Source organism: Salvelinus namaycush, unplaced genomic scaffold (genome assembly GCF_016432855.1).
Source record: "Salvelinus namaycush isolate Seneca unplaced genomic scaffold, SaNama_1.0 Scaffold343, whole genome shotgun sequence".
NCBI classification, from domain to species: Eukaryota; Metazoa; Chordata; class Actinopteri; order Salmoniformes; family Salmonidae; genus Salvelinus; species Salvelinus namaycush.
In genome coordinates this window covers 112,501-140,437 of record NW_024060375.1, presented here as the reverse complement: position 1 = coordinate 140,437, position 27,937 = coordinate 112,501, and the positions used below count along the sequence as shown (strand labels likewise).

Genomic DNA, 27,937 nt, shown 5'->3' with positions numbered 1-27,937 from the left:
TAGGGGCTAAGAGGCTAGTGGCTAAGAGGCTAGGGGCTAAGAGGTTAGGGGCTAAGAGGTTAGGGGCTAAGAGGTTAGGGGCTAAGAGGTTAGGGGCTAAGAGGTTAGGGGCTAAGAGGTTAGGGGCTAAGGGGTTGGGGGCTAAGAGGTTAGGGGCTAAGGGGTTAATGGCTAGGGGCTAAGAGGTTAGGGGCTAAGGGGTTGGGGCTAAGGGGGTTAGTGGCTAGGGGCTAAGGGGTTAGGGGGTAAGGGGTTAGTGGCTAAGAGGTTAGGGACTAGGGGCTAAGAGGTTAGGGGCTAAGAGGTTAGGGGCTAAGGGGTTAATGGCTAGGGGCTAAGGGGTTGGGGCTAAGGGGTCAGGGGGTTAGTGGCTAGGGGCTAAGGGGTTAGGGGGTAAGGGGTTAGTGGCTAAGAGGTTAGGGACTAGGGGCTAAGAGATTAGGGACTAAGAGGTTAGGAGCTAAGGGGTTAATGGCTAGGGGCTAAGAGGTTAGGGGCTAAGGGGTTGGGGCTAAGGGGTGAGGGGGTTAGTGGCTAGGGGCTAAGGGGTTAGTGGCTAAGAGGTTAGGGACTAGGGGCTAAGGGGTTAGGGGCTAAGAGGTTAGGGACTAGGGGCTAAGAGGTTAGGTGCTAAGGGTTTGGGGCTAAGGGGCCAGGGGGTTAGGAGCTAAGGGGTTAGGGGCTAAGAGGTTAGGAACTAGGGGGTTAGGGGTTAGGGGCTAAGGGGCCAGGGACTATGAGATTAGGGACTAGGGGCTAAGGAGTTTGGGCTAAGGGGCTAAGAGGTTAGGGACTAGGATCCTACTCACAGTACAGTGATGGGGCATCAGCAGGGCTGGGTGCTGGGTGATGGCCTCCACAGCTGACAGAGTGTTCCTGATCAGCTCCTCTGAACCTGCTTGTCCTGGGAATCAAGCAGCAGGTTACACCTACAGTATGGACTTTATGGGTCAGTTGTCCAGATGAAACCTATACTACTAATAACCAGTGATAAAGCAAGCTGATATTCACTCACCTATTGCACTGCCCAAACTGGTCTCACTGGCATCAATAGATGTTATGTGATTCTGGAAGACAAAACATAAGAAATGAGGGGTGCAGAAGGCCATGGGACTATACCACTACACATCGCTGTCTCAATGACTTACCAGCAGTGCTCCAAATTTGAAGAGAAACTCCTCAGTCACAACCTGTGGCCTGAATATCTAAAAAACAGAGAGAGAGACAGAGAGAGAGAGAGAGAGAGAGAGAGAGGGAAAGGGAGATAGATATTACACTGTGTCACAGTTACAGTAAGTTCTGTCTCTCTGACCTCAGCCAACCTGTCCTCCTCTCTAACTCTTAATTCCCTGCCTACTTTCTCTGCTCCTGTAAGCAGAGGCTTCGTAAAGCCCCACTGAGCTGTCAGCCCACAGTAGAGCATCGTTTTCTCTTTCTCACCAGGTCCAGCAGTGCAAACACACACACACACACACACACACACACACACACACACACACACACACGAGAGAGAGAGAGAGTGCATCCACTAAAACAAACACTCCAAACAACATTAAAGGACTGCTCCATACATGTATTGATAACGAGCTCCAGGGCAGACGTGGCCTGTAGTAAAGTGACTGACACATAGATGTAAACCAGAGCATCAGTCCCGACTCACATCAGAGTCCAGCTACAGTTAGTTTTAATATCATCAGTAAGACCAGACTCACATCAGAGCCCAGCTACAGTTAGTTTTAATATCATCAGTAAGACCAGACTCACATCAGAGTCCAGCTACAGTTAGTTTTAATATCATCAGTAAGACCAGACTCACATCAGAGTCCATCTACAGTTAGTTTTAATATCATCAGTAAGACCAGACTCACATCAGAGTCCAGCTACAGTTAGTTTTAATATCATCAGTAAGACCAGACTCACATCAGAGCCCAGCTACAGTTAGTTTTAATATCATCAGTAAGACCAGACTCACATCAGAGTCCAGCTACAGTTAGTTTTAATATCATCAGTAAGACCAGACTCACATCAGAGTCCAGCTACAGTTAGTTTTAATACCATCAGTAAGACCAGACTCACATCAGAGTCCAGCTACAGTTAGTTTTAATACCATCAGTAAGACCAGACTCACATCAGAGTCCAGCTACAGTTAGTTTTAATATCATCAGTAAGACCAGACTCACATCAGAGTCCAGCTACAGTTAGTTTTAATATCATCAGTAAGACCAGACTCACATCAGAGTCCAGCTACAGTTAGTTTTAATATCATCAGTAAGACCAGACTCACATCAGAGTCCAGCTACAGTTAGTTTTAATATCATCAGTAAGACCAGACTCACATCAGAGTCCAGCTACAGTTAGTTTTAATATCATCAGTAAGACCAGACTCACATCAGAGTCCATCTACAGTTAGTTTTAATACCATCAGTAAGACCAGACTCACATCAGAGTCCAGCTACAGTTAGTTTTAATATCATCAGTAAGACCAGACTCACATCAGAGTCCAGCTACAGTTAGTTTTAATATCATCAGTAAGACCAGACTCACATCAGAGTCCAGCTACAGTTAGTTATAATATCATCAGTAAGACCAGACTCACATCAGAGTCCAGCTACAGTTAGTTTTAATATCATCAGTAAGACCAGACTCACATCAGAGTCCAGCTACAGTTAGTTTTAATACCATCAGTAAGACCAGACTCACATCAGAGTCCAGCTACAGTTAGTTTTAATATCATCAGTAAGACCAGACTCACATCAGAGTCCAGCTACAGTTAGTTTTAATATCATCAGTAAGACCAGACTCACATCAGAGTCCAGCTACAGTTAGTTTTAATACCATCAGTAAGACCAGACTCACATCAGAGTCCAGCTACAGTTAGTTTTAATACCATCAGTAAGACCAGACTCACATCAGAGTCCATCTACAGTTAGTTTTAATACCATCAGTAAGACCAGACTCACATCAGAGTCCAGCTACAGTTAGTTTTAATATCATCATGTTATTACCCACGCATGGCAAGGACCACCGCTATTAGGGACAGCTATCTGTCACATCACAGATAAATAACACAGTAACCCCATTTAACAGACTAGTAAATGCGTTACCTTGTAAAATGAGGCAATGGCAGAGGGGGGATCTATGAGAGTGACAAGTTATTACTTTTCTAATGAGACGCTCAAGGCTGTGGTGGTGTTGTCTAGTCTCCGTGAAGAATGGCAGGGGAAATGGAGGAGCGATATTTAATCACTGCATGGTTTCATCCAGCAGGCTGCTTGTTGACAAGCATCTCTCTCGCTAAGATTTAGTCATATTCATCATTTCTGCTCAATTGAAACAGTCACCACTAAATCCAATCTCCACACCATGTCTATTGGCAACTGGCAATAATCTGTCTGTGAGGCAGAGTGGGATGAAAATAACAACCTTTAATGCATTTTCTAGACGTTTATGTGACATGTCTGGGTATATTATCTATTAGTAATCATGGCTTTGGAAAAGATGATTAAAAGTTTAGCCTAAATGTAAACTTCAATAGTGCATCAGCTATGACTTTGATATCTAAATCTGTTTTGCCACAGTAACATAGATCAGATGTACAGTAGGTGGGGTGTGAATATTTCAACTTCTCCTTGTTAAGCTGGTTTATTATTTGACACCCTCTCAGTGTTGGCCAGCCGACAGGTATCCAGGTGAACCAGAAGCATATTGGTAAACAACCACATCAGTTTCACCACTCCAAACAGCTCAGATACTGTATGTAAGCATAAAACGAAGCAACTTCAATTACGTATCAAGGTTATTGACGCTCATTGCACACAGTACTTGATGCGTGTGTGTGTGTGTGCGTGTGTGTGTGTGTGTGACTGTTCGACTGCAGCATTCTAATCCAATTAGCTGCGGCAGTGCTCAGATGAGCCGTGGTCTCTGGCACAGTTCCCTGCTCTACTCTGCCTGTGATAAAGTTGATTATGATCTCTGTTGGTTTGGATGAGGAGAGAGACTCACAGCTCTTAAAGCTAACCCCCTGATTCATTGGCTCTAGGTGGTAGGAGTGGACATAACAGCAGAAGGGTTTCAGAAATGTATCAATAAGCATCAGTTGAAGCCTCTAGGCAGTGTGCTGTATGTTTTATGATGGAGAGATGCTATAAGATGTTCAAACAGACAATTGGGAGTTATTCAATAGAGTCAGCGATCCTGACCCATCCTGGACATTAACTTGTGAATCAATTATAACTGACTGAGGTCCCATCTTATTAAACAAGTGATCTCATTTCGCAATCACGCACGTATCGTACTTGATCTGTACACACACACACAGAGTAGGGCTGGGCGATATGACCAAAATATAATATCATGGTCATTAAAAAAAAATTGGACGGTATGAAAGTATTTTATGGTTTTGAATAATAGAAGTTGTAAATGTGCTTTAGTTGAACATTTTTACATTTGAGTCATTTAGCAGAAGCACTTATCCAGAGTGACTTACAGTCAGTGCATTCATCTGAAGATGCAACTGTTGGTTCAGAAGGGGGGGTGGCCGAACGCACAGAAGGGGGGGTGGCCGAACGCACAGAAGGGGGGGTGGCCGAACGCACAGAAGGGGGGGTGGCCGAACGCAGTGCTATTTTGTGATTTCAATGGGTCTTTCTCCATTCTAATTGTTTTATACTGTTCAATTCAACCCCCCCAAAAATTCAGAATTTTCATCAATTTCTGCATTTCCTGCACTCATTTGAGATCATTTCCACACTGCCACGTACTGTAGGGCTGAACAATATGGGCAAACAATCTAGGCCTTATTTTTAACCAAATGTTCCAATTGTGATTTGGCTTGCAATTTAGAGCAAAAAAGTTGGGTGAACCGTTGGAATCATGGAAATATAATGATTATTCTAATTATATAGTTAGAATATAATGATACAGTGTTGTTTGACGTGACAATGAATGAAAGTGCCAGGGAGGAGTTATTGTGACAGGGTAGGAACCACAGTGTTTCCTAAGGGACAATATCATCTTTGGCTACATTGAATGTTTTCTCTTAGCTACTTCATGTAGCTAACATATTCATGCTTTGCGTAGTCCTCTGATTTAGACAACATGCTGATTTAGGTCTAAACCATCACTGGTATTATCAGGCAGTATAGCTAATTACGTTTGCTCTGATTCAGTACATTTATTAACTAGCTAGCTAGCCAGCTAAAGAGCGATTAGCATTAGAGGCTAACACAATTTAGGCCCAACTTGCTAATAAAAATACAAACTAGCTGTTTGCAGATATAAGAAACACAAAATAATAGTGTCATTATAAAACACTAGTGGATTTATAATAAGAAGCAAAGTGAAAAAAGCGTCGTTGTCATCAACATTGTTGTATGTGCTGCAGTGACCATGCAGACTGAACCAGTGTCCCCTGGTCGAGGAACAACAAATGTGCTCCTTAAGTGACAGGGGCGGGGTTAGGTCTGTGTGGGGCGGGGCTATGTCTGTGTGGGGCAGGGCTAGGTCTGTGTGGGGCGGGGCTAGGTCTGTGTGGGGCGGGGCTAGGTCTGTGTGGAAAGCTGCATGGATAGAGAGAGAGTAGAGAGAGATGACTCAAGTAGCGAAGTAAACTATAAAAATGGGATGTTACACACTGCGTTTAACATTTAACAAACCAAACATTCAAATACCGTTATATAAGTTAAATTATAAACTGGGTGGTTCGAGCCCTGAATGCCGATTGGCTGACAGCCATGGTATATCAGACCGTATACCACAGGTATGACAAAACATGTATTTTTACTGCTCTAATTCCATTGGTAACCAGTTTATAATAGCAATAAAGTACCTAAGGGGTTTGTGGTATATGGCCAATATACCACGGCTAAGGGCTGTGTCCAGGCTGTACTCCGCGATGCGTCGTGTATAAGAACATTTCTTAGCTGTGGTATATTGGCCATATACCACAAACCCCCGAGGTGCATTACTGCTTAAGTAAAAACCCAAACCGGTCCGTGCATCAATAGCGGTATATGGTAGAATACGGTATAGTGGCCAGCCCTAACAGACAGTGTTCGTGACATACCTGTGTACAGTAGGAAGGGTTACCTGAGAGGTGAGGAGGTGGAGCATCACAGTCATCATGGGTACACTCTGTTTCAGCTGCTTGGCCTGAACAGTGGAGGGATGCTTCCTGCCCACTATACTGCCCAGCGCGGACAGCATGTCATCTACACAGTACAGAGGACAGAGGAGAGAGAGACAGACAGCATGTCATCTACACAGTACAGAGGACAGAGGAGAGAGAGACAGACAGCATGTCATTTACACAGTACAGAGGACAGAGGAGAGAGAGGTGAGAGACAGACAGACAGCATGTCATCTACACAGTACAGAGGACAGAGGAGAGAGGGGTGAGAGACAGACAGCATGTCATCCACACAGTAGAGGACAGAGGGGTGAGAGACAGACAGACAGCATGTCATCTACACAGTACAGAGGACAGAGGAGAGAGGGGTGAGAGACAGACAGACAGCATGTCATCTACACAGTACAGAGGACAGAGGAGAGAGGGGTGAGAGACAGACAGCATGTCATCCACACAGTAGAGGACAGAGGGGTGAGAGACAGACAGACAACATGTCATTTACACAGTACAGAGGACAGAGGAGAGAGAGGTGAGAGACAGACAGACAGCATGTCATCTACACAGTACAGAGGACAGAGGAGAGAGGGGTGAGAGACAGACAGACAGCATGTCATCTACACAGTACAGAGGACTGAGAAGAGAGGGGTGAGAGACAGACAGCATGTCATCTACACAGTACAGAGGACAGACAGACAGACAGACAGCATGTCATCTACACAGTACAGAGGACAGAGGAGAGAGAGACAGACAGACAGCATGTCATCTACACAGTACAGAGGACAGAGAAGAGAGGGGTGAGAGACAGACAGACAGCATGTCATCTACACAGTACAGAGGAGAGAGGGGTGAGAGACAGACAGACAGCATGTCATCTACACAGTAAAGAGGACAGAGGAGAGAGGGGTGAGAGACAGACAGACAGCATGTCATCTACACAGTACAGAGGGCAGAGGAGAGAGGGGTGAGAGACCGACAGACAGCATGTCATCTAAACAGTACAGAGGACAGAGGAGAGAGGGGTGAGGGACAGACAGCATGTCATCTACACAGTACAGAGGAGAGAGGGGTGACAGACAGACAGACAGCATGTCATCTACACAGTACAGAGGACAGAGGGGTGACAGACAGCATATAATTTACACAGTACAGAGGGGTGACAGACATACAGCATGTCATCTACACAGTACAGAGAGGTGACAGACAGACAGCATGTGATCTACAGAGTACAGAGAGAGGGTTCTCTCTCCCCACCCCTCCCTTGCCCCCCCCCCCCCCCCCCTTTCCTCTCCCCTTTTCATCACCTCTCCTCCCCTTCAGTCTCCTCTCCCCACCCCACCCCTTCCCCTCTACTAATCTCCTCCTCTCCCTGTGATCTCCCCATCCGTCCCCATACCCTCTCCTCCTCTCTCCTCTCCCCTCCTCTCCTCCCAGTGATCTTAGAGGAGAATGAGAGCGGACCGGTTTGAACCAGTTGGGTCTGGCTTCCGGCCCTCTGATGGGAGACGTGCCATGTTAGCAGCACTGATTTACAAATTAAACGTCAGGAAAAGGTCAATACCTGGCTGGGTGATTTAAAATTCAATCAGAAAGGTAATTAAAAAGAGGGAGAATCAAATTGGCTTGCTCCATCCAGCCATTGATGCAAGTTCCCCTCAACCCCACTTCACTTCACCTCCTCTCCCCTCCCCTCCCCTCTTCTCCTCTCCCCTCCCCTCTTCTCATCTCCCCTCCCCTCCTCTCTTCTCCCCTCCCCTCCTCCTCTCCTCATCTCCTCTTAGTGCTGTGGTTTTTGTGTTATTGTGATTGATTTACCCAGAATGGCTGGCAGCTGCAGCACGACGTGACGGATGAGCAGATCGAGGCATTTTGACAGGTATTCATTGCTGCTTTGTAGCTCCTTCCCTGGCGTGGCCTGCCTGATGTCTCTTTCAATGTACATCACCAGCCTGCAAAACATTATCATTCACCTACAGCCTCAAATCTACCCTGGAGCCGGACGGAGCCGGGATCAATACAAGCCATTGAAAACAGAATTAGTAAGACGTATTATAGCAAACAAATGATATTCATTACAACAATTAGGGTTAAAAATAAAGGCTAATAGATTCAGAGATCAATGAGGAGCATCAAATCAGCCCTCAAGCTGCAACAAGACTCTTGAACTCAAACACACAGCCTGCAAGTTGAAACAAGACTCTTGAACTCAAACACACAGCCTGCAAGTTGAAACAAGACTCTTGAACTCAAACACACAGCCTGCAAGTTGAAACAAGACTCTTGAACTCAAACACACAGCCTGCAAGTTGAAACAAGACTCTTGAACTCAAACACACAGCCTGCAAGTTGAAACAAGACTCTTGAACTCAAACACACAGCCTGCAAGTTGAAACAAGACTCTTGAACTCAAACACACAGCCTGCAAGTTGAAACAAGACTCTGGAACTCAAACACACAGCCTGCAAGTTGAAACAAGACTCTTGAACTCAAACACACAGCCTGCAAGTTGAAACAAGACTCTGGAACTCAAACACACAGCCTGCAAGTTGAAACAAGACTCTTGAACTCAAACACACAGCCTGCAAGTTGAAACAAGACTCTTGAACTCAAACACACAGCCTGCAAGTTGAAACAAGACTCTTGAACTCAAACACACAGCCTGCAAGTTGAAACAAGTACAACCCTCATATGTGATGTCTACAGGCCAGTACACCACTGTACAGAGACAGATGTGATGTCTACAGGTCAGTACACCACTGGACAGAGACAGATGTGATGTCTACAGGTCAGTACACCACTGTACAGAGACAGATGTGATGTCTACAGGTCAGTACACCACTGGACAGAGACAGATGTGATGTCTACAGGTCAGTACACCACTGTACAGAGACAGATGTGATGTCTACAGGTCAGTACACCACTGTACAGAGACAGATGTGATGTCTACAGGTCAGTACACCACTGTACAGAGACAGATGTGATGTCTACAGGTCAGTACACCACTGTACAGAGACAGATGTGATGTCTACAGGTCAGTACACCACTGTACAGAGACAGATGCGATGTCTACAGGTCAGTACACCACTGTACAGAGAGACAGATGTGATGTCTACAGGTCAGTACACCACTGGACAGAGACAGATGTGATGTCTACAGGTCAGTACACCACTGGACAGAGAGACAGATGTGATGTCTACAGGTCAGTACACCACTGGACAGAGAGACAGATGTGATGTCTACAGGTCAGTACACCACTGGACAGAGAGACAGATGTGATGTCTACAGGTCAGTACACCACTGGACAGAGAGACAGATGTGATGTCTACAGGTCAGTACACCACTGGACAGAGACAGATGTGATGTCTACAGGTCAGTACACCACTGGACAGAGACAGATGTGATGTCTACAGGTCAGTACACCACTGTACAGAGACAGATGTGATGTCTACAGGTCAGTACACCACTGGACAGAGACAGATGTGATGTCTACAGGTCAGTACACCACTGGACAGAGACAGATGTGACGTCTACAGGTCAGTACACCACTGGACAGAGACAGATGTGACGTCTACAGGTCAGTACACCACTGGACAGAGACAGATGTGACGTCTACAGGTCAGTACACCACTGGACAGAGACAGATGTGACGTCTACAGGTCAGTACACCACTGGACAGAGACAGATGTGACATCTACAGGTCAGTACACCACTGGACAGAGACAGATGTGACGTCTACAGGTCAGTACACCACTGGACAGAGACAGATGTGACGTCTACAGGTCAGTACACCACTGGACAGAGACAGATGTGACGTCTACAGGTCAGTACACCACTGTACAGAGACAGATGTGACGTCTACAGGTCAGTACACCACTGTACAGAGACAGATGTGACGTCTACAGGTCAGTACACCACTGTACAGAGACAGATGTGATGTCTACAGGTCAGTACACCACTGTACAGAGACAGATGTGATGTCTACAGGTCAGTACACCACTGTACAGAGACAGATGTGATGTCTACAGGTCAGTACACCACTGTACAGAGACAGATGTGATGTCTACAGGTCAGTACACCACTGTACAGAGAGACAGATGTGATGTCTACAGGTCAGTACACCACTGGACAGAGACAGATGTGATGTCTACAGGTCAGTACACCACTGGACAGAGACAGATGTGATGTCTACAGGTCAGTACACCACTGGACAGAGAGACAGATGTGATGTCTACAGGTCAGTACACCACTGGACAGAGAGACAGATGTGATGTCTACAGGTCAGTACACCACTGGACAGAGAGACAGATGTGATGTCTACAGGTCAGTACACCACTGGACAGAGACAGATGTGATGTCTACAGGTCAGTACACCACTGGACAGAGACAGATGTGATGTCTACAGGTCAGTACACCACTGTACAGAGAGACAGATGTGATGTCTACAGGTCAGTACACCACTGTACAGAGAGACAGATGTGATGTCTACAGGTCAGTACACCACTGGACAGAGACAGATGTGGTGTCTACAGGTCAGTACACCACTGTACAGAGACAGATGTGATGTCTACAGGTCAGTACACCACTGGACAGAGACAGATGTGGTGTCTACAGGTCAGTACACCACTGTACAAAGACAGATGTGACGTCTACAGGTCAGTACACCACTGTACAGAGACAGATGTGACGTCTACAGGTCAGTACACCACTGTACAGAGACAGATGTGATGTCTACAGGTCAGTACACCACTGGACAGAGAGACAGATGTGATGTCTACAGGTCAGTACACCACTGGACAGAGACAGATGTGGCGTCTACAGGTCAGTACACCACTGTACAGAGACAGATGTGATGTCTACAGGTCAGTAAACCACTGGACAGAGACAGATGTGGTGTCTACAGGTCAGTACACCACTGGACAGAGACAGATGTGATGTCTACAGGTCAGTACACCACTGGACAGAGACAGATGTGATGTCTACAGGTCAGTACACCACTGGACAGAGACAGATGTGATGTCTACAGGTCAGTACACCACTGGACAGAGACAGATGTGATGTCTACAGGTCAGTACACCACTGGACAGAGACAGATGTGATGTCTACAGGTCAGTACACCACTGGACAGAGAGACAGATGTGATGTCTACAGGTCAGTACACCACTGGACAGAGAGACAGATGTGATGTCTACAGGTCAGTACACAACTGGACAGAGACAGATGTGATGTCTACAGGTCAGTACACCACTGGACAGAGACAGATGTGATGTCTACAGGTCAGTACACCACTGGACAGAGACAGATGTGATGTCTACAGGTCAGTACACCACTGGACAGAGACAGATGTGATGTCTACAGGTCAGTACACCACTGGACAGAGACAGATGTGATGTCTACAGGTCAGTACACCACTGTACAGAGACAGATGTGATGTCTACAGGTCAGTACACCACTGTACAGAGACAGATGTGATGTCTACAGGTCAGTACACCACTGGACAGAGAGACAGATGTGATGTCTACAGGTCAGTACACCACTGGACAGAGACAGATGTGATGTCTACAGGTCAGTACACCACTGTACAGAGACAGATGTGATGTCTACAGGTCAGTACACCACTGGACAGAGACAGATGTGATGTCTACAGGTCAGTACACCACTGTACAGAGAGACAGATGTGATGTCTACAGGTCAGTACACCACTGTACAGAGAGACAGATGTGATGTCTACAGGTCAGTACACCACTGTACAGAGAGACAGATGTGATGTCTACAGGTCAGTACACCACTGTACAGAGAGACAGATGTGATGTCTACAGGTCAGTACACCACTGGACAGAGACAGATGTGATGTCTACAGGTCAGTACACCACTGTACAGAGACAGATGTGATGTCTACAGGTCAGTACACCACTGGACAGAGACAGATGTGATGTCTACAGGTCAGTACACCACTGGACAGAGAGACAGATGTGATGTCTACAGGTTAGTACACCACTGGACAGAGAGACAGATGTGATGTCTACAGGTCAGTACACCACTGGACAGAGAGACAGATGTGATGTCTACAGGTCAGTACACCACTGGACAGAGAGACAGATGTGATGTCTACAGGTCAGTACACCACTGGACAGAGACAGATGTGATGTCTACAGGTCAGTACACCACTGTACAGAGACAGATGTGATGTCTACAGGTCAGTACACCACTGTACAGAGACAGATGTGATGTCTACAGGTCAGTACACCACTGGACAGAGAAACAGATGTGATGTCTACAGGTCAGTACACCACTGGACAGAGACAGATGTGGTGTCTACAGGTCAGTACACCACTGTACAGAGAGACACATGTGATGTCTACAGGTCAGTACACCACTGGACAGAGACAGATGTGATGTCTACAGGTCAGTACACCACTGGACAGAGAGACAGATGTGATGTCTACAGGTCAGTACACCACTGGACAGAGACAGATGTGATGTCTACAGGTCAGTACACCACTGGACAGAGACAGATGTGATGTCTACAGGTCAGTACACCACTGTACAGAGACAGATGTGATGTCTACAGGTCAGTACACCACTGTACAGAGAGACAGATGTGATGTCTACAGGTCAGTACATCACTGTACAGAGACAGATGTGATGTCTACAGGTCAGTACACCACTGGACAGAGACAGATGTGATGTCTACAGGTCAGTACACCACTGTACAGAGACAGATGTGATGTCTACAGGTCAGTACACCACTGGACAGAGACAGATGTGATGTCTACAGGTCAGTACACCACTGGACAGAGACAGATGTGATATCTACAGGTCAGTACACCACTGGACAGAGACAGATGTGATGTCTACAGGTCAGTACACCACTGTACAGAGACAGATGTGATGTCTACAGGTCAGTACACCACTGTACAGAGATGGTATGCATGTCAATTAGCAGATACAGCTGCAAAACACACACACACACACACAAACACACACACACACACACAGAGAGAGAGAGAGAGAGACCGACACACACACAGAGAGACAGACACACAGAGAGACACACACACAGAGACAGACAGACAGACACAGAAACACACACACACACATGTACGTACAGCCCCTGGGCGCTTGCTTATTAACATGCAGTGTTAATTAGGCCTAACTTGTTTTCCACCAACAGAACACACGTCTGCATAACATACTCCATCCACAGACGTTTACCCAGCAGCCATCTACTCCCCTCCCCAAAAACACCTGGCTTCCAAATTAGACAGCAATGAAAAACACTGAGAAGATTTGCGAGAAACACTTGAGAGGGGAAAGAAGCCCAAGCAAGTAACTGGCACTGGCATGATATTACTGGCATACAGCTGTTTTAAAAGTTAAAATAAACATGGGGTCTTCAAACACCAGAAAATATGATATTAATCACAACCAAATGAACAGATGAGAAAAACAGTGTGCCAGATTTCAGTACAGCAAAGCACCTTGGGGCAGCGATAGACCTACATCTCTCTGTAGTGATACAGTATATTCCTGGTCCTTGATAGACCTACATCTCTCTGTAGTGATACAGTATATTCCTGGTCCTTGATAGACCTACATCTCTCTGTAGTGATACAATATATTCCTGGTCCTTGGAAAGAAAATACCTCCCCAGTGTGACAGGAAGACAGCTGTGGTATTAACCCATACACTTCTGACCTATAAAGACCTTCCACACAAACACATCCCATTTGTACCAATAAATCTCCCTCATTCTACCAACTGATCATTTCACTGTAAGGAGGTACATAGGAGCCTGCTGTGCCAGGCAGCTGGCAGGCAGCAGTCAGTTCTGCAGCAGCCAGGTGAAGCCAAAGCAAGAGGGGGAAATCAAAGATCCAGGGCCATTCAGATGAGTTAAATACATCTATTTATTAGAGCATGTAGGGATCAACCAGGTTTCTACTAGTCCTATATCACTAGCTGGGCCCTAGTAGAGAGAGAGAGAGTAGAGAGAGAGAGTAGAGAGAGAGTAGAGAGAGAGAATAGAAAAGAGAGAATAGAGAGAGAAGAGATAGAGTATAGAGAATAGAGAGAGTATAGAGAGAGAAGAGAGAATAGAGAGAGTAGAGAGAGAGAGTAGAGAGAGAGGGGGAGAGAGACAGTATAGAGAGAGGAGTAGAGAGAGTAGAGAGAGAGAGAATAGAGAGAGTAGAGAGATAGTAGAGAGAGAGAGGGAGAGAATAGAGAGAGCAGAGAGAGAGTAGAGAGTAGAGAGAGAATAGAGAGAGAGTAGAGAGAGTAGAGAGAGAATAGAGAGAGTAGAGAGAGTAGAGAGAGAATAGAAAGAGTAGAGAAAGAGTAGAGAGAGTAGAATAGAGTAGAGAGAGAATAGAGAGAGAATAGAAAAGAGAGAAGAGAATAGAAAGTTGAGAACTGTGACTTTCACTATGAATGACATTTAGTCGTGGGCAGGACGTTAGGTGCTGACAGCCGACACGCATCACTCTATAATTGGAATCCCAGGAGGAACGGGGGCGAAAGGGGAGCTGGAACCAGTGACAGGGATTGATAGGTGTGGCAGCCTGACATTTGGGCTTCCCACTTCCTATTATAGTCCTGGGGGGTCAGTGGGAATATAATTTCAGCAGTGTTCATTCATTTGTTCTGCTGCTGATGAGAAAATCTGCCCACTCAGCTCCACACAATCAGGCCCCAGTGGTACACACCACAGGTCATTTTGTCCAACCTATGTTTTTGATTTACGATGCATATCACAAGCTACATCATTAAATAAATAATTCACATGAAACAGTAGTGGATATTAACATGTCATCCATTGGTTAAATACATGATCAAATAAAGACCTCAATACCAACAGACCTTGTACCAGTTGTACTAAACTTCTAACCACTTTCTCCACATTTCCAGTCAAGCTATAAAAAGACATGTTGACAACTTTTCTTCAGAGCATATTTCACCCTGCAACGCTGTCACCGTGCGGCGCCTGGCTTGGCCTACAAGTGTCTCTCCATGTCTTCTCCGACCATTGAAAACACTTCACACAAAGCAACAAACTTGACATTTCCACAACAGGGACGCGGGCGCTAGGCTGGTTTATCAGAAGGCATGATGATGAGGAGCGTGTGGTGGGCCGTGCGCTCTGCGCGCCACAGTGGAGCTAATTAGAGAAGTGTTTGGGTGAGTGCCGCCATGCTGCAGACGGTTCTCACGTTAGGAGATAGAGTGGGGGGTTAGTGCTGACAGGGACCGCCCTGGGAACACTTGTTAGAGTCTGGGAAGAAATAGAAGCCAACAGCATCACATGGCTGGCAAGGAGAGGGAGAGAGAGAGACGAGAGGGAAAGAGGGAGAGACAAAGAGGGAGAGAGAGAGGGATGGGAGAGAGGGAGAGAGAGAGAGGGAGAGAGATGGGAGAGAGAGGGATGAGAGGGAGGGATGAGAGGGAGAGAGAGAGACGTGGACGTCCACAGACAGGGCTGGCTAGCAGAGTCTAGCCTGTTTAAACTGCAACTAGGCCAATTCATTTCCATTTCTAAATATGATGTAGGGTTCACATGCCTATCAAGATACACTTATTTTTTTACAAAAGTTAGTCCTGAAACTTTCACAACTACATTTGTTATGAAACTTTGCATTTAAATATGTCATTTGATTTCTTCACAATTTAGTATTTTAGCAAGGGGCTAATCAATAACTCTGCACAAATTATGTAAAGTAAGAACAAGTGACTGACTACAGAATTTCTGTCCAACATACAACCTGGTATAACCTACTATCAGCTAGATCCAAATGGACACAGAGCTGTCCTACTTCCTCTTCATAATTATAGCAGCTCGCGAATGACAGACAACATTCAACCCTTATCAAAAAAACCATCTCTTCTTCCTCATGAGTTTGATTCAGGATTCCAGCCCTTTTCCCCAATCAAAGGACTTCTAGCTCAAATCCTGAGGCCGAAAAAAAGTTATCCCGACATAAATCGGTTTAGAATGATCGTTTGCTTGAGCAACCAGTGGAATTTATTAGAGAAAACCATTTCTCCGGTTGCTGAACCATTTGATAGACCTCATTTAACTGTTTTTATACAACGTTGCTCTTTGATATTGGTTCTAGGCTGAGGACTTAAGGCATCTATTAAATTCCAGTCCTCTACAAAGCCAAAATAGTGGTGTTGGACACATTTCATTATGTGTGTGTGTGTGTAGCAAATCAAATGTTATTTGTCACACGCGCCGAATAAAACAGATGAAATGCTTACTTACAATCAACTAACCAACAATGCAGTTAAGAAAAAACATTAAAATACATAAAAATATAAATAAAAACACAAGAAAAATAAATAAATAAAAATATTTTTTAAATGCAATAATTTAATTATATAATAAATTAAATTACAAATAATAAAATTAAAAAAGTAACAATTAATTAAAGAGCAGCAGAAAAATAACAATAGCAAGACTATATACAGGGGGTACCAGTACTGAGTCAATGTGCGGGAGCACCGGATAGTCAAGGTAATTGAGGTAATTGTACATGTAGGTAGATTTATTAAAGTGACTATGCATTGATAATAAACAGAGAGTAACAGCAGCGTAAAAGTGTGTGTTTGTGTGTGGGGGGGCTGGAGTCTTATGGCTTGGGGGTAGAAGCTGTTTAGAATCCTCTTGGACCTAGACTTGGCACTCCGGTACCGCTTGCCGTGCGGTAGCAGAGAGAACAGTCTATGACTAGGGTGGCTGGAGTCTTTGACAATTTTTAGGGCCTACCTCTGACACCGCCTGGTATAGCGGTGCTGGATAGCAGGAAGCTGGGCCCCAGTGATGTACTGGGCCGTACACACTACCCTCTGTTGTGCCTTGCGGTCGGAGGCCGTGCAGTTGCCATACCAGGCAGTGATGAAACCAGTCAGGATGCTCTCGATGGTGCAGCTGTAGAACCTTTTGAGGATCTGAGGACCCATGCCAAATCTTTTCAGTCTCCTGAGGGGGAATATGTTTTGTCGTGCCCTCTTAACAACTGTCATGGTGTGTTTGGACCATGTTAGTTTATTGGTGATGTGGACACCAAGGAACTTGAAGCTCTCCATCTGCTCCACTACAGACCCGTCAATGAGAATGGGGGCGTGCTCGGTGCTCCTTTTCCTGTAGTCCACAATCATCTCCTTTGTCTTGATCATGTTGAGGGAGAGGTTGTTGTCCTGGAACCACACGGCCAGGTCTCAGACCTCCTTCCTATAGGCGGTCTCATCATGGTCAGTGATCAAACTTCATGGTTTGCCAACCCACACCAATTTGCATACCGCCCCAACAGATCCACAGATGATACAATCTCTGTTGTACTCCATACTGCCTTTTCACACCTGGACAAAAGGAACACCTATGTACGTACTGTGGGGACGATGTCATCAATGTACTTATTGATGAAGCCAATGACTGATGTGGTGTACTCCTCAATGCCATCGGAGGAATCCCAGAACATATTCCAGTCTGTGCTAGTAAAACAGTCCTGTAGTTTAGCATCTGCTTCATCTGACCACTTTCTTATTGACCGAGTCACTGGTGCTTCCTGATTTAGTTTTTATTTGTAAGCAGGAATCAGGAGGATAGAATTATGGTCAGATTTGCCAAATGGAGGGCGAGGGAGAGCTTTGTACACGTCTCTGTGTGTGGAGTAAAGGTGGTCTAGAGTTTTTTTTCCCCTCTTGTTGCACATTTAACATGCTGGTGGAAATGAGGTAAAACGGATTTGAGTTTTCCTGCATTAAAGTCCCCGGCCACTAGGAGCGCCGCCTCTGGGTGAGCCTTTTCCTGTTTACTTATGGCCATATACAGCGCATTGAGTGCGGTCTTAGTGCCAGCCTCGATTTGTGGTGGTATGTAGACAGCTATGAAAAATCTCTTTGTAAATAGTGTGGTCTACAGTTTATCTTGAGATACTTTACCTCGGCGAGCAAAACCTTGAGGCTTCCTTAGATTTTGCGCACCAGCTGTTGTTTACAAATATACATAGCCCGCCACCCCTTGTCTTACCAGAAGCCGCTGTTCTATCCTGCCGAAAAAGCTTAAAACCCGCCAGCTGTATGTTATTCATGTCGTTGTTCAGCCACAACTCGATGAAACATAAGATATTACAGTTTTTAATGTCCCGTTGGTAGGATATACGTGATCGTAGTTCGTCTATTTTATTATCGCTTGATTGTACGTTGGCTAATAGGACCAATGGTAAAGGTAGATTACCCCCTCGGCGTCTGATCCTAAAAAGGCACCCGGATCTTCGTCCACGATACCGCAGTCTCTTACTCCTGCGAATGACGGAAAATCCTTCCCGTCCGACTCGTTGAACAAAAGGTATTCTTTCAGTATGCGGTGAGTAATCACTGTCATGACATCTAGAAGCTCTTTTCGGTCATAAGACACAGTGGCAGAAACATTATGTACAAAATACATACAATAACGTGAAAAAACATACACAATAGCACAATTGGTTACAGGATCGTAAAACAGCAGCCATCTCCTTCGTGTAGATGTGTGTGCTAGCGTGTGTGTGTGTGTGTGTGTGTGTGTGTGTGTGTGTGTGTGTGTGTGTGTGTGTGTGTGTGTGCGTGCGTGCGTGCGTGCGTGCTAGACCTGTCCATACCTAGAGTTGCAGCAGAGTAGCAGCATGTCCCTGTTGCTGCAGAGGACCTGAAGGAGAACCAGGAAGGCCTTGGCTCTGATGACAGAGGACGGGCTCTCCAGGGAACGCATTATCTTCACCACAAAGTCCTGTAATGACAGACAGACACTCCATTAAAGGGAGAGTTCACTGTTTTGGCGTTATGATACAATTCATTTGATTATCATTGCTACCTACAACAACAAAAAATGCTAGCCAGATTCTGGAATTTCCATTAAAAAAAGCCACATTTAAAAATGGTTTGGATGAAACAACACACAAGGGTAAGTCAGAACTATCCCTTTAAGACATGCTCAACTGTAATGTAGTCAAGTGGGGTTAGCTAAGCCTTAGCTGACCAGCAGAGCCAGCTATAGTGTTGACCTGACACTGAGCTACACTGAGTCTTAGCTAACCAGTAGAGCCAGCTATAGTGTTGACCTGATACTGAGCTACACTGAGCCTTAGCTGACCAGCAGAGCCAGCTATAGTGTTGACCTGACACTGAGCTACACTGAGTCTTAGCTGACCAGCAGAGACAGCTATAGTGTTGACCTGATACTGAGCTACACTGAGTCTTAGCTCACCAGTAGAGACAGCTATAGTGTTGACCTGACACTGAGCTACACTGAGTCTTAGCTGACCAGTAGAGCCAGCTATAGTGTTGACCTGACACTGAGCTACACTGAGTCTTAGCTGACCAGTAGAGACAGCTATAGTGTTGACCTGATACTGAGCTACACTGAGTCTTAGCTGACCAGTAGAGCCAGCTATAGTGTTGACCTGATACTGAGCTACACTGAGTCTTAGCTGACCAGTAGAGCCAGCTATAGTGTTGACCTGACACTGAGCTACACTGAGTCTTAGCTGACCAGTAGAGCCAGCTATATTGTTGACCTGACACTGAGCTACACTGAGTCTTAGCTGACCAGTAGAGCCAGCTATAGTGTTGACCTGACACTGAGCTACACTGAGTCTTAGCTGACCAGTAGAGCCAGCTATATTGTTGACCTGACACTGAGCTACACTGAGTCTTAGCTGACCAGTAGAGCCAGCTATAGTGTTGACCTGACACTGAGCTACACTGAGTCTTAGCTGACCAGTAGAGACAGCTATAGTGTTGACCTGACACTGAGCTACACTGAGTCTTAGCTGACCAGTAGAGACAGCTATAGCGTTGACCTGACACTGAGCTACACTGAGTCTTAGCTGACCAGTAGAGCCAGCTATAGTGTTGACCTGACACTGAGCTACACTGAGTCTTAGCTGACCAGTAGAGACAGCTATAGTGTTGACCTGACACTGAGCTACACTGAGTCTTAGCTGACCAGTAGAGACAGCTATAGTGTTGACCTGATACTGAGCTACACTGAGTCTTAGCTGACCAGTAGAGACAGCTATAGTGTTGACCTGATACTGAGCTACACTGAGTCTTAGCTGACCAGCAGAGCCAGCTATAGTGTTGACCTGACACTGAGCTACACTGAGTCTTAGCTGACCAGTAGAGACAGCTATAGTGTTGACCTGACACTGAGCTACACTGAGTCTTAGCTGACCAGTAGAGCCAGCTATAGTGTTGACCTGACACTGAGCTACACTGAGTCTTAGCTGACCAGTAGAGCCAGCTATAGTGTTGACCTGACACTGAGCTACACTGAGTCTTAGCTGACCAGTAGAGACAGCTATAGTGTTGACCTGATACTGAGCTACACTGAGTCTTAGCTGACCAGTAGAGACAGCTATAGTGTTGACCTGACACTGAGCTACACTGAGTCTTAGCTGACCAGTAGAGCCAGCTATAGTGTTGACCTGACACTGAGCTACACTGAGTCTTAGCTGACCAGTAGAGACAGCTATAGTGTTGACCTGACACTGAGCTACACTGAGTCTTAGCTGACCAGTAGAGACAGCTATAGTGTTGACCTGACACTGAGCTACACTGAGTCTTAGCTGACCAGTAGAGCCAGCTATAGTGTTGACCTGACACTGAGCTACACTGAGTCTTAGCTCACCAGTAGAGACAGCTATAGTGTTGACCTGATACTGAGCTACACTGAGTCTTAGCTGACCAGTAGAGACAGCTATAGTGTTGACCTGATACTGAGCTACACTGAGTCTTAGCTGACCAGTAGAGACAGCTATAGTGTTGACCTGACACTGAGCTACACTGAGTCTTAGCTGACCAGTAGAGCCAGCTATAGTGTTGACCTGACACTGAGCTACACTGAGTCTTAGCTGACCAGTAGAGCCAGCTATAGTGTTGACCTGACACTGAGCTACACTGAGTCTTAGCTGACCAGTAGAGACAGCTATAGTGTTGACCTGACACTGAGCTACACTGAGTCTTAGCTGACCAGTAGAGCCAGCTATAGTGTTGACCTGACACTGAGCTACACTGAGTCTTAGCTGACCAGTAGAGACAGCTATAGTGTTGACCTGACACTGAGCTACACTGAGTCTTAGCTGACCAGTAGAGCCAGCTATAGTGTTGACCTGACACTGAGCTACACTGAGTCTTAGCTGACCAGTAGAGCCAGCTATAGTGTTGACCTGACACTGAGCTACACTGAGTCTTAGCTGACCAGTAGAGACAGCTATAGTGTTGACCTGACACTGAGCTACACTGAGTCTTAGCTGACCAGTAGAGCCAGCTATAGTGTTGACCTGACACTGAGCTACACTGAGTCTTAGCTGACCAGTAGAGACAGCTATAGTGTTGACCTGACACTGAGCTACACTGAGTCTTAGCTGACCAGTAGAGACAGCTATAGTGTTGACCTGACACTGAGCTACACTGAGTCTTAGCTGACCAGTAGAGACAGCTATAGTGTTGACCTGACACTGAGCTACACTAACTTGGAGGGCTCCCTGTGGGCTGCTACAGGTGTTATCACTTACACTGTCTGGAAGGTGCTGGGAGGGTGGAAACGACAGCCTCTCCAAAACAATACACTTATCATAAAACCATAGGTTAATAGGACTAATTGGCTCAACGCTATTTACTGGGCAGCAAATTAGTCAGAATTGATTAACTTTCACAATCAGGAGGAAAATGGAAAAGGACAGCAGAAGTAAGACAGACATGAACACTCCTAAATACTGTGATTAAATACTGGCTGTTGTTGTGTGTGAGCAGTTGAGTTAATTCATTTCAAAAGCCTCTGGTCTACCCTGCTGCATAAACTGTAATTACATCAACAGTATTCCAAGCTGCACTAGAAGATTGTTGCAGCTCCTTACCCAATTAGTGGAGTTGCTTAGAGATTCATTGAAATAAAAAATGTATGCAAAGACAATGCATGAATAAACAAGGCTTTCCGGACTTCTATTTGTCAAGGGAATTAATGAGGAAAACGTATAGCATTTTATAATTGGTGCAAAGGTGACGCAGTAAGTTGTATGCACTCAAAGACTTGTTTTCCCAAGTTACATTGGAAATGTACATGTAGATGAATTCAGGTCAAACTAAATCACCAGTGGTAATCTCACAGAACCTTGAAGGCAGCGATGTACAGTACCTTCTTAAATCACTTTCACCGGCTCATTCTCCAATTGATTACCACTTCAGATAATGCAGGATGTGTAGCATTATTAAAGTAGCATGTTTCATTTCAGCCAAATTGGTTCTCCTTCCGTTCATTTGTGTCTATAGGAACTTTACAGGGAGGGAGGGCCTTGTTTGTGCATTAACACACCTGCTGCTATTACGAAACAGTACTGCCCCTCTTAGTGGAGAATCCTGAAAGCAAGATGAATATTTAAAGATAATCATCAGTAGGAATAAGGCATGTTTGTTCAAGTCTCAGTGACTGGGAGTCAAGTCAACCTCAGGAAATAAGAGAATTCCTCTCTTTGAAGAAAATGGTTCTCTCCCATCCCAGTTGGTGAGGCCCTGAGACAGACTAGACATCACATGCAGACAAATCTTTCTCTTTCTTATCTGCATCTTATCTGGCTTTGGCTGCATGTGTTCCGTTGGGAGAGATTTATATTCCATTATTTGTTCATACTTACAACTAACCCTAACTGGGCCAGAGGATTAAAGATAGAGGGAGATGGAGAGGAGAGAGGAGAAGAAGAGGAGAGGAGATGGGATTAATCTCCTGTGTTGGCTGGAACTAGCAGCACAAGTCGATAATGGCCAATTATCTGTAAGAGGTTAGGGAGAGGGCGGCGGTGCCGGGCCAGATGAGATGTTTAGTACTGAAGAAGATGGCACAGGGCTGAAACACGTCCACACAGAGACAACACCAAACCCATACAGCTATGGCACGGGCCACACTCCTAGCCTCACAGTGACAGTTGAATGAAGGAGGAGCTAGAGTTGTGCTTTCATTTTCTGCGTCCCAAATGGCACCCTATTCCCTATAGTGCACTACCTTTGCCCAGGGCCCATAGGGTCAAAAGTAGTGCACTATTTTATTTTTAACCTTTATTTAACTAGACAAGTCAGTTAAGAACAAATTCTTATTTACAATGACTCCCTACCCCGGCCAAACCCGTACGACGCTGGGCCAATTGTGCATTGTCCTATGTGACTCCCAATCACGGCCGGTTGTGATACAGTTGGATTCGAACCAGGGTCTGTAGTGACGCGTCTAGCACTGAGATGCAGTGCCTTAGATCACTGCGCCACTCAGGAGCCATGTAGGGAATAGGGTAGCATTTAGGACTGTTGGTGTTTAACAAGGTGTTACACTACAGTATCCTACATACCCGCTCCTGGACTAGTCTGTGTAGCTGGGCGTGGGCCCCTGACGCCAGCATGGCAGAGAACATGGTGAGTATGTGCTGCTGGACACGGCTGATCCCCGACACCAGGCTGGCTAAGATGGCTGGTAGCCCCACCTTGTCAATCACACTCTGGAAGGCACTGGCTGAGAGGCGGGTGATTCTGCACAGGGCCTGTATGAAGTTAATAAGACAGGAAGGCCTCAATCATTATCAAGTTCACTTTCAAACACATCTGGCTTCTAAAAGTGGCTGAAGTGCCGGATAGGCAGGGTTTGCACATTTGGGACTACAGCATTGGTTTCTTTGGGCCAGACAAACTCAATCAAGAAAAAGTTTAAACAGGAACCTAGGTCTGGTATCACGATATTAGTCCCAATGCAGGTTATATACATGGATGTAATCCATCCAGTGGTATTTCATCAGTACACACAGTATCTCTAATTCAATCACAAATGAAAGTAAAAAATTGAAGTGAGTGAGTGAGTTCAGGTTTCCCTGGTTAGTGTATTGTGTGTGGTGTTTGTACTCACTGAGATGGCGCTGACGCGTAGTGAGTCGACGCTGGAGTGTGTGAACAGGTACCAGAGCATGGGGCCTATCTCCCCGGTGATGAAGCCCTGGGCGTAGTGAGACGCCGGGGTACACACGTTCTCCACCATCTTACACACCATGTGGTTCACAACCACCTCCTCCTAAAGACACACATACAGACACACACACGGACAGACATACACACACGGATGAACCCAACACACACACACAGTACAATACAATGGAATGCCCAAGATAATTTAGCTAGGCTAAATAAAACACAATTATGAATACTACAAGACCCTGAAGGTCACACCTCAAAGAAAAGCAAACAATTAGCGAGTAACAATTTGATTTACACAAATCATTACAATGGCTGACATGTGAAGTGGTTCATTACCTACACGATGGGCTGTGAACGAGGAATGATTTATTCTGAGAGAAACACCATTTCAGTGAAATAGGGGCACGCTAATGAAATACTGAAAAGATGATCGGAATGGGTTTTTCAATGCATCCATTATATACCACGCATCCATTATATACCGCGCATCCATTATATACCACGCATCCATTATATACCGCGCATCCATTATATACCGCGCATCCATTATATACCGCGCATCCATTATATACCGCGCATCCATTATATACCATCCATTATATACCACGCATCCATTATATACCACGCATCCATTATATACCACGCATCCATTATATACCGCGCATCCATTATATACCGCGCATCCATTATATACCGCGCATCCATTATATACCGCGCATCCATTATATACCGCGCATCCATTATATACCGCGCATCCATTATATACCACGCATCCATTATATACCACGCATCCATTATATACCACGCATCCATTATATACCGATCATCCATTATATACCACGTATCCATTATATACCGAGCATCCATTATATACCGCGCATCCATTATATACCGCGCATCCATTATATACCGCGCATCCATTATATACCGAGCATCCATTATATACCGCGCATCCATTATATACCGCGCATCCATTATATACCGAGCATCCATTATATACCGCGCATCCATTATATACCGCGCATCCATTATATACCGAGCATCCATTATATACCGCGCATCCATTATATACCGCGCATCCATTATATACCATCCATTATATACCGCGCATCCATTATATACCGAGCATCCATTATATACCGAGCATCCATTATATACCGCGCATCCATTATATACCGAGCATCCATTATATACCGCGCATCCATTATATACCGCGCATCCATTATATACCACGTATCCATTATATACCGCGCTGTCACGTTCCTGACCTGTTTTATGTTATTTTTGTATGTGTTTAGTTGGTCAGGGCGTGAGTTGGGGTGGGCATTCTATGTTTTGTGTTTCTATGTTTAGGTCGTTTGTAATTAGCCTTATATGGTTCTCAATCAGGGACAGGTGTTTTACGTTTTCCTCTGATTGAGAACCATATATAGGTTGGCTGTTCACACTGTTTGTTTGTGGGTGATTGTCTTCCGTGTCTGTGTCTGCGCACCACACGGGACTGTTTGGTTTGTTCGTTCGTTCGTTTGATGTAGTCTGTTCCTGTTCGTGTGTTCTTCGTGTAGTTATGTAAGTTCCATGTTCAGGTCTGTCTACGTCGTTTTGTTATTTTGTAAATTCTCAAGTTTGTTTAGTTTTCGCCTTGTTTAAATAAAAGTCATGTCGTATCACAACGCTGCGTTTTGGTCAAATCCCTACTCCTCCTCTTCGGACGAAGAGGAGGAGGAAAACCGTTACAGAATCACCCACCAACCAAAGACCAAGCGGCGTGGGAGAGCGCAACAAAGAAACCAGGACTCGTGGACATGGGAGGAAATATTGGACGGAAAAGGACCCTGGGCTCAGACAGGGGAATATCGCCGCTCTGTTGAAGAGAGGGAGGCAGCTAAAGCCCAGGAGCGGTGGTTTGAGGAGGCAGCAAGGAGACGTGGCTGGAGACCCGAAAAGCCTGTGAGTAAACCCCAAAAATTTCTTGGGGGGGGGGGCTTAAAGGGAGAGTGGCGAAGTCAGGTAGGAGACCTGCGCCCACTCCCTGTACTTACTGTGGAGAGCGAGAGTACGGGCAGACACCGTGTTACGCAGTAGAGCGCATGGTGTCTCCTGTACGTGTGCATAGCCCGGTTTGGTACATTCCAGCTCCACGTATCGGCCAGGCTAGATTGAGCGTTGAGCCGGATGTCATGAAGCCGGCCCAACGCATCTGGCCACCAGTGCGTCTCCTCGGGCCGGCTTACATGGCACCAGCCTTACGCATGGTGTCCCCGGTTCGCCTACATAGCCCGGTGCGGGTTATTCCACCTCCCCGCACTGGTTGGGCGACGGGGAGCATACAACCAGGTAAGGTTGGGCAGGCTCAGTGCTCAAGGGAGCCAGTACGCCTGCACGGTCCGGTATTTCCGGCGCCACCTCCCCGCTCCAGGCCAGTGCCTACACCACGCACCAGACTTCCAGTGCGTCTCCAGAGCCCTGTTCCTCCTCCACGCACTAGCCCTATGGTGCGTGTCTCCAGCCCAGTACCACCAGTCCCGACACCACGCACCAAGCCTCCTGTGCGTCTCCAGAGCCCTGTGCGCACTGTTCCTTCTCCCCGCACTCGCCCTGAGGTGCGTGCCCTCAGCCCGGTACCTCCAGTTCCGGTACCACGCACCAGGCCTATAGTGCGCATCGAGAGTCCAGTGTGCCCTGTTGTTGTTCCCCGCACTAGCCTGAAGGTGCGTGTCCTTAGCCCGGTACCTCCAGTTCCGGCACCACGCACCAGGCTTCCAGGGCGTCTCCAGAGCCCTGTACGCACTGTTCCTTCTCCCCGTACTCGCCCTGATGTGCGTGCCCTCAGCCCGGTACCACCAGTGCCGGTACCACGCACCAGGCCTATAGTACGCCTTGAGAGTCCAGTGTGCCCTGTTGTTGTTCCCCGCACTAGCCTCAAGGTGCGTGTCTTTAGCCCGGTACCTCCAGTTCCGGTACCACGCACCAGGCCTACAGTGCGTCTCAGCCGGCCAGAGTCTGCCGTCTGCCCAGCGGCGCCTGAACTGCCCGTCTGCCCAACGGCGCCTGAACTGTCCGTCTGCCCAACGCCGTCTGAACTGTTCATCTACCAAGCGCCGCATGAGCCGCCCGTCGGTACTGAGCCTTCAAAGCCGCCCGTCTGCCATGAGCCTACAGAGCCGTCCGCCAGACAGGAGCCGCTAGAGCCTTCCGCCCGACAGGAGCCGCTAGAGCCTTCCGCCAGACAGGAGCAGCCAAAGCCTTCCGCCAGACAGGATCAGCCAGAGCCTTCCGCCAGACAGGATCAGCCAGAGCCTTCCGCCAGACAGGATCAGCCAGAGCCTTCCGCCAGACAGGATCAGCCAGAGCCGTCAGCGAGCCATGACCAGCCAGAGCCGTCAGCGAGCCATGACCAGCCAGAGCCGTCAGCGAGCCATGACCAGCCAGAGCCATCAGCGAGCCATGACCAGCCAGAGCCGTCAGCGAGCCATGACCAGCCAGAGCCGTCAGCGAGCCATGACCAGCCAGAGCCGTCATCCAGCCATTGACCAGCCAGAGCCGTCATCCAGCCATGACCAGCCAGAGCCGTCATCCAGCATTAAGCCAGCATCCAGCCAGGATCCGCCAGAGCCAGCCAGCCAGGATCCGCCAGAGCCAGCCAGCCAGGATCCGCCAGAGCCAGCCAGCCAGGATCCGCCAGAGCCAGCCAGCCAGGATCCGCCAGAGCCAGCCAGCCAGGATCCGCCAGTCATTCTGGTGTTGCCCCTCATTCTGGTGTTGCCCCTCATTCTGGTGTTGCCCCTCATTCTGGTGTTGCCCCTCATTCTGGTGTTGCCCCTCATT

At 46.7% G+C, this 27,937-nt stretch overlaps 1 protein-coding gene across 1 annotated transcript in view; it reads right to left on the bottom strand.

Moving 5' to 3' along the window:
- LOC120040347 (serine/threonine-protein kinase ULK4-like) overlaps positions 1-27,937 on the bottom strand; it is a gene marked incomplete at its 3' end in the record, with an annotated part of 134,760 nt that overhangs the window by 74,290 nt on the left and 32,533 nt on the right. Inside the window, exons 20-27 of the mRNA XM_038985535.1 lie at positions 24,045-24,206; positions 23,497-23,685; positions 18,763-18,890; positions 7,943-8,076; positions 6,091-6,212; positions 1,149-1,205; positions 1,016-1,067; positions 810-904 (exon numbers count right to left, since the gene is read on the bottom strand). Of these exons, the coding sequence (XP_038841463.1) occupies positions 810-904; positions 1,016-1,067; positions 1,149-1,205; positions 6,091-6,212; positions 7,943-8,076; positions 18,763-18,890; positions 23,497-23,685; positions 24,045-24,206 (939 nt within the window). The remainder of the gene's footprint in view (positions 1-809; positions 905-1,015; positions 1,068-1,148; positions 1,206-6,090; positions 6,213-7,942; positions 8,077-18,762; positions 18,891-23,496; positions 23,686-24,044; positions 24,207-27,937) is intronic.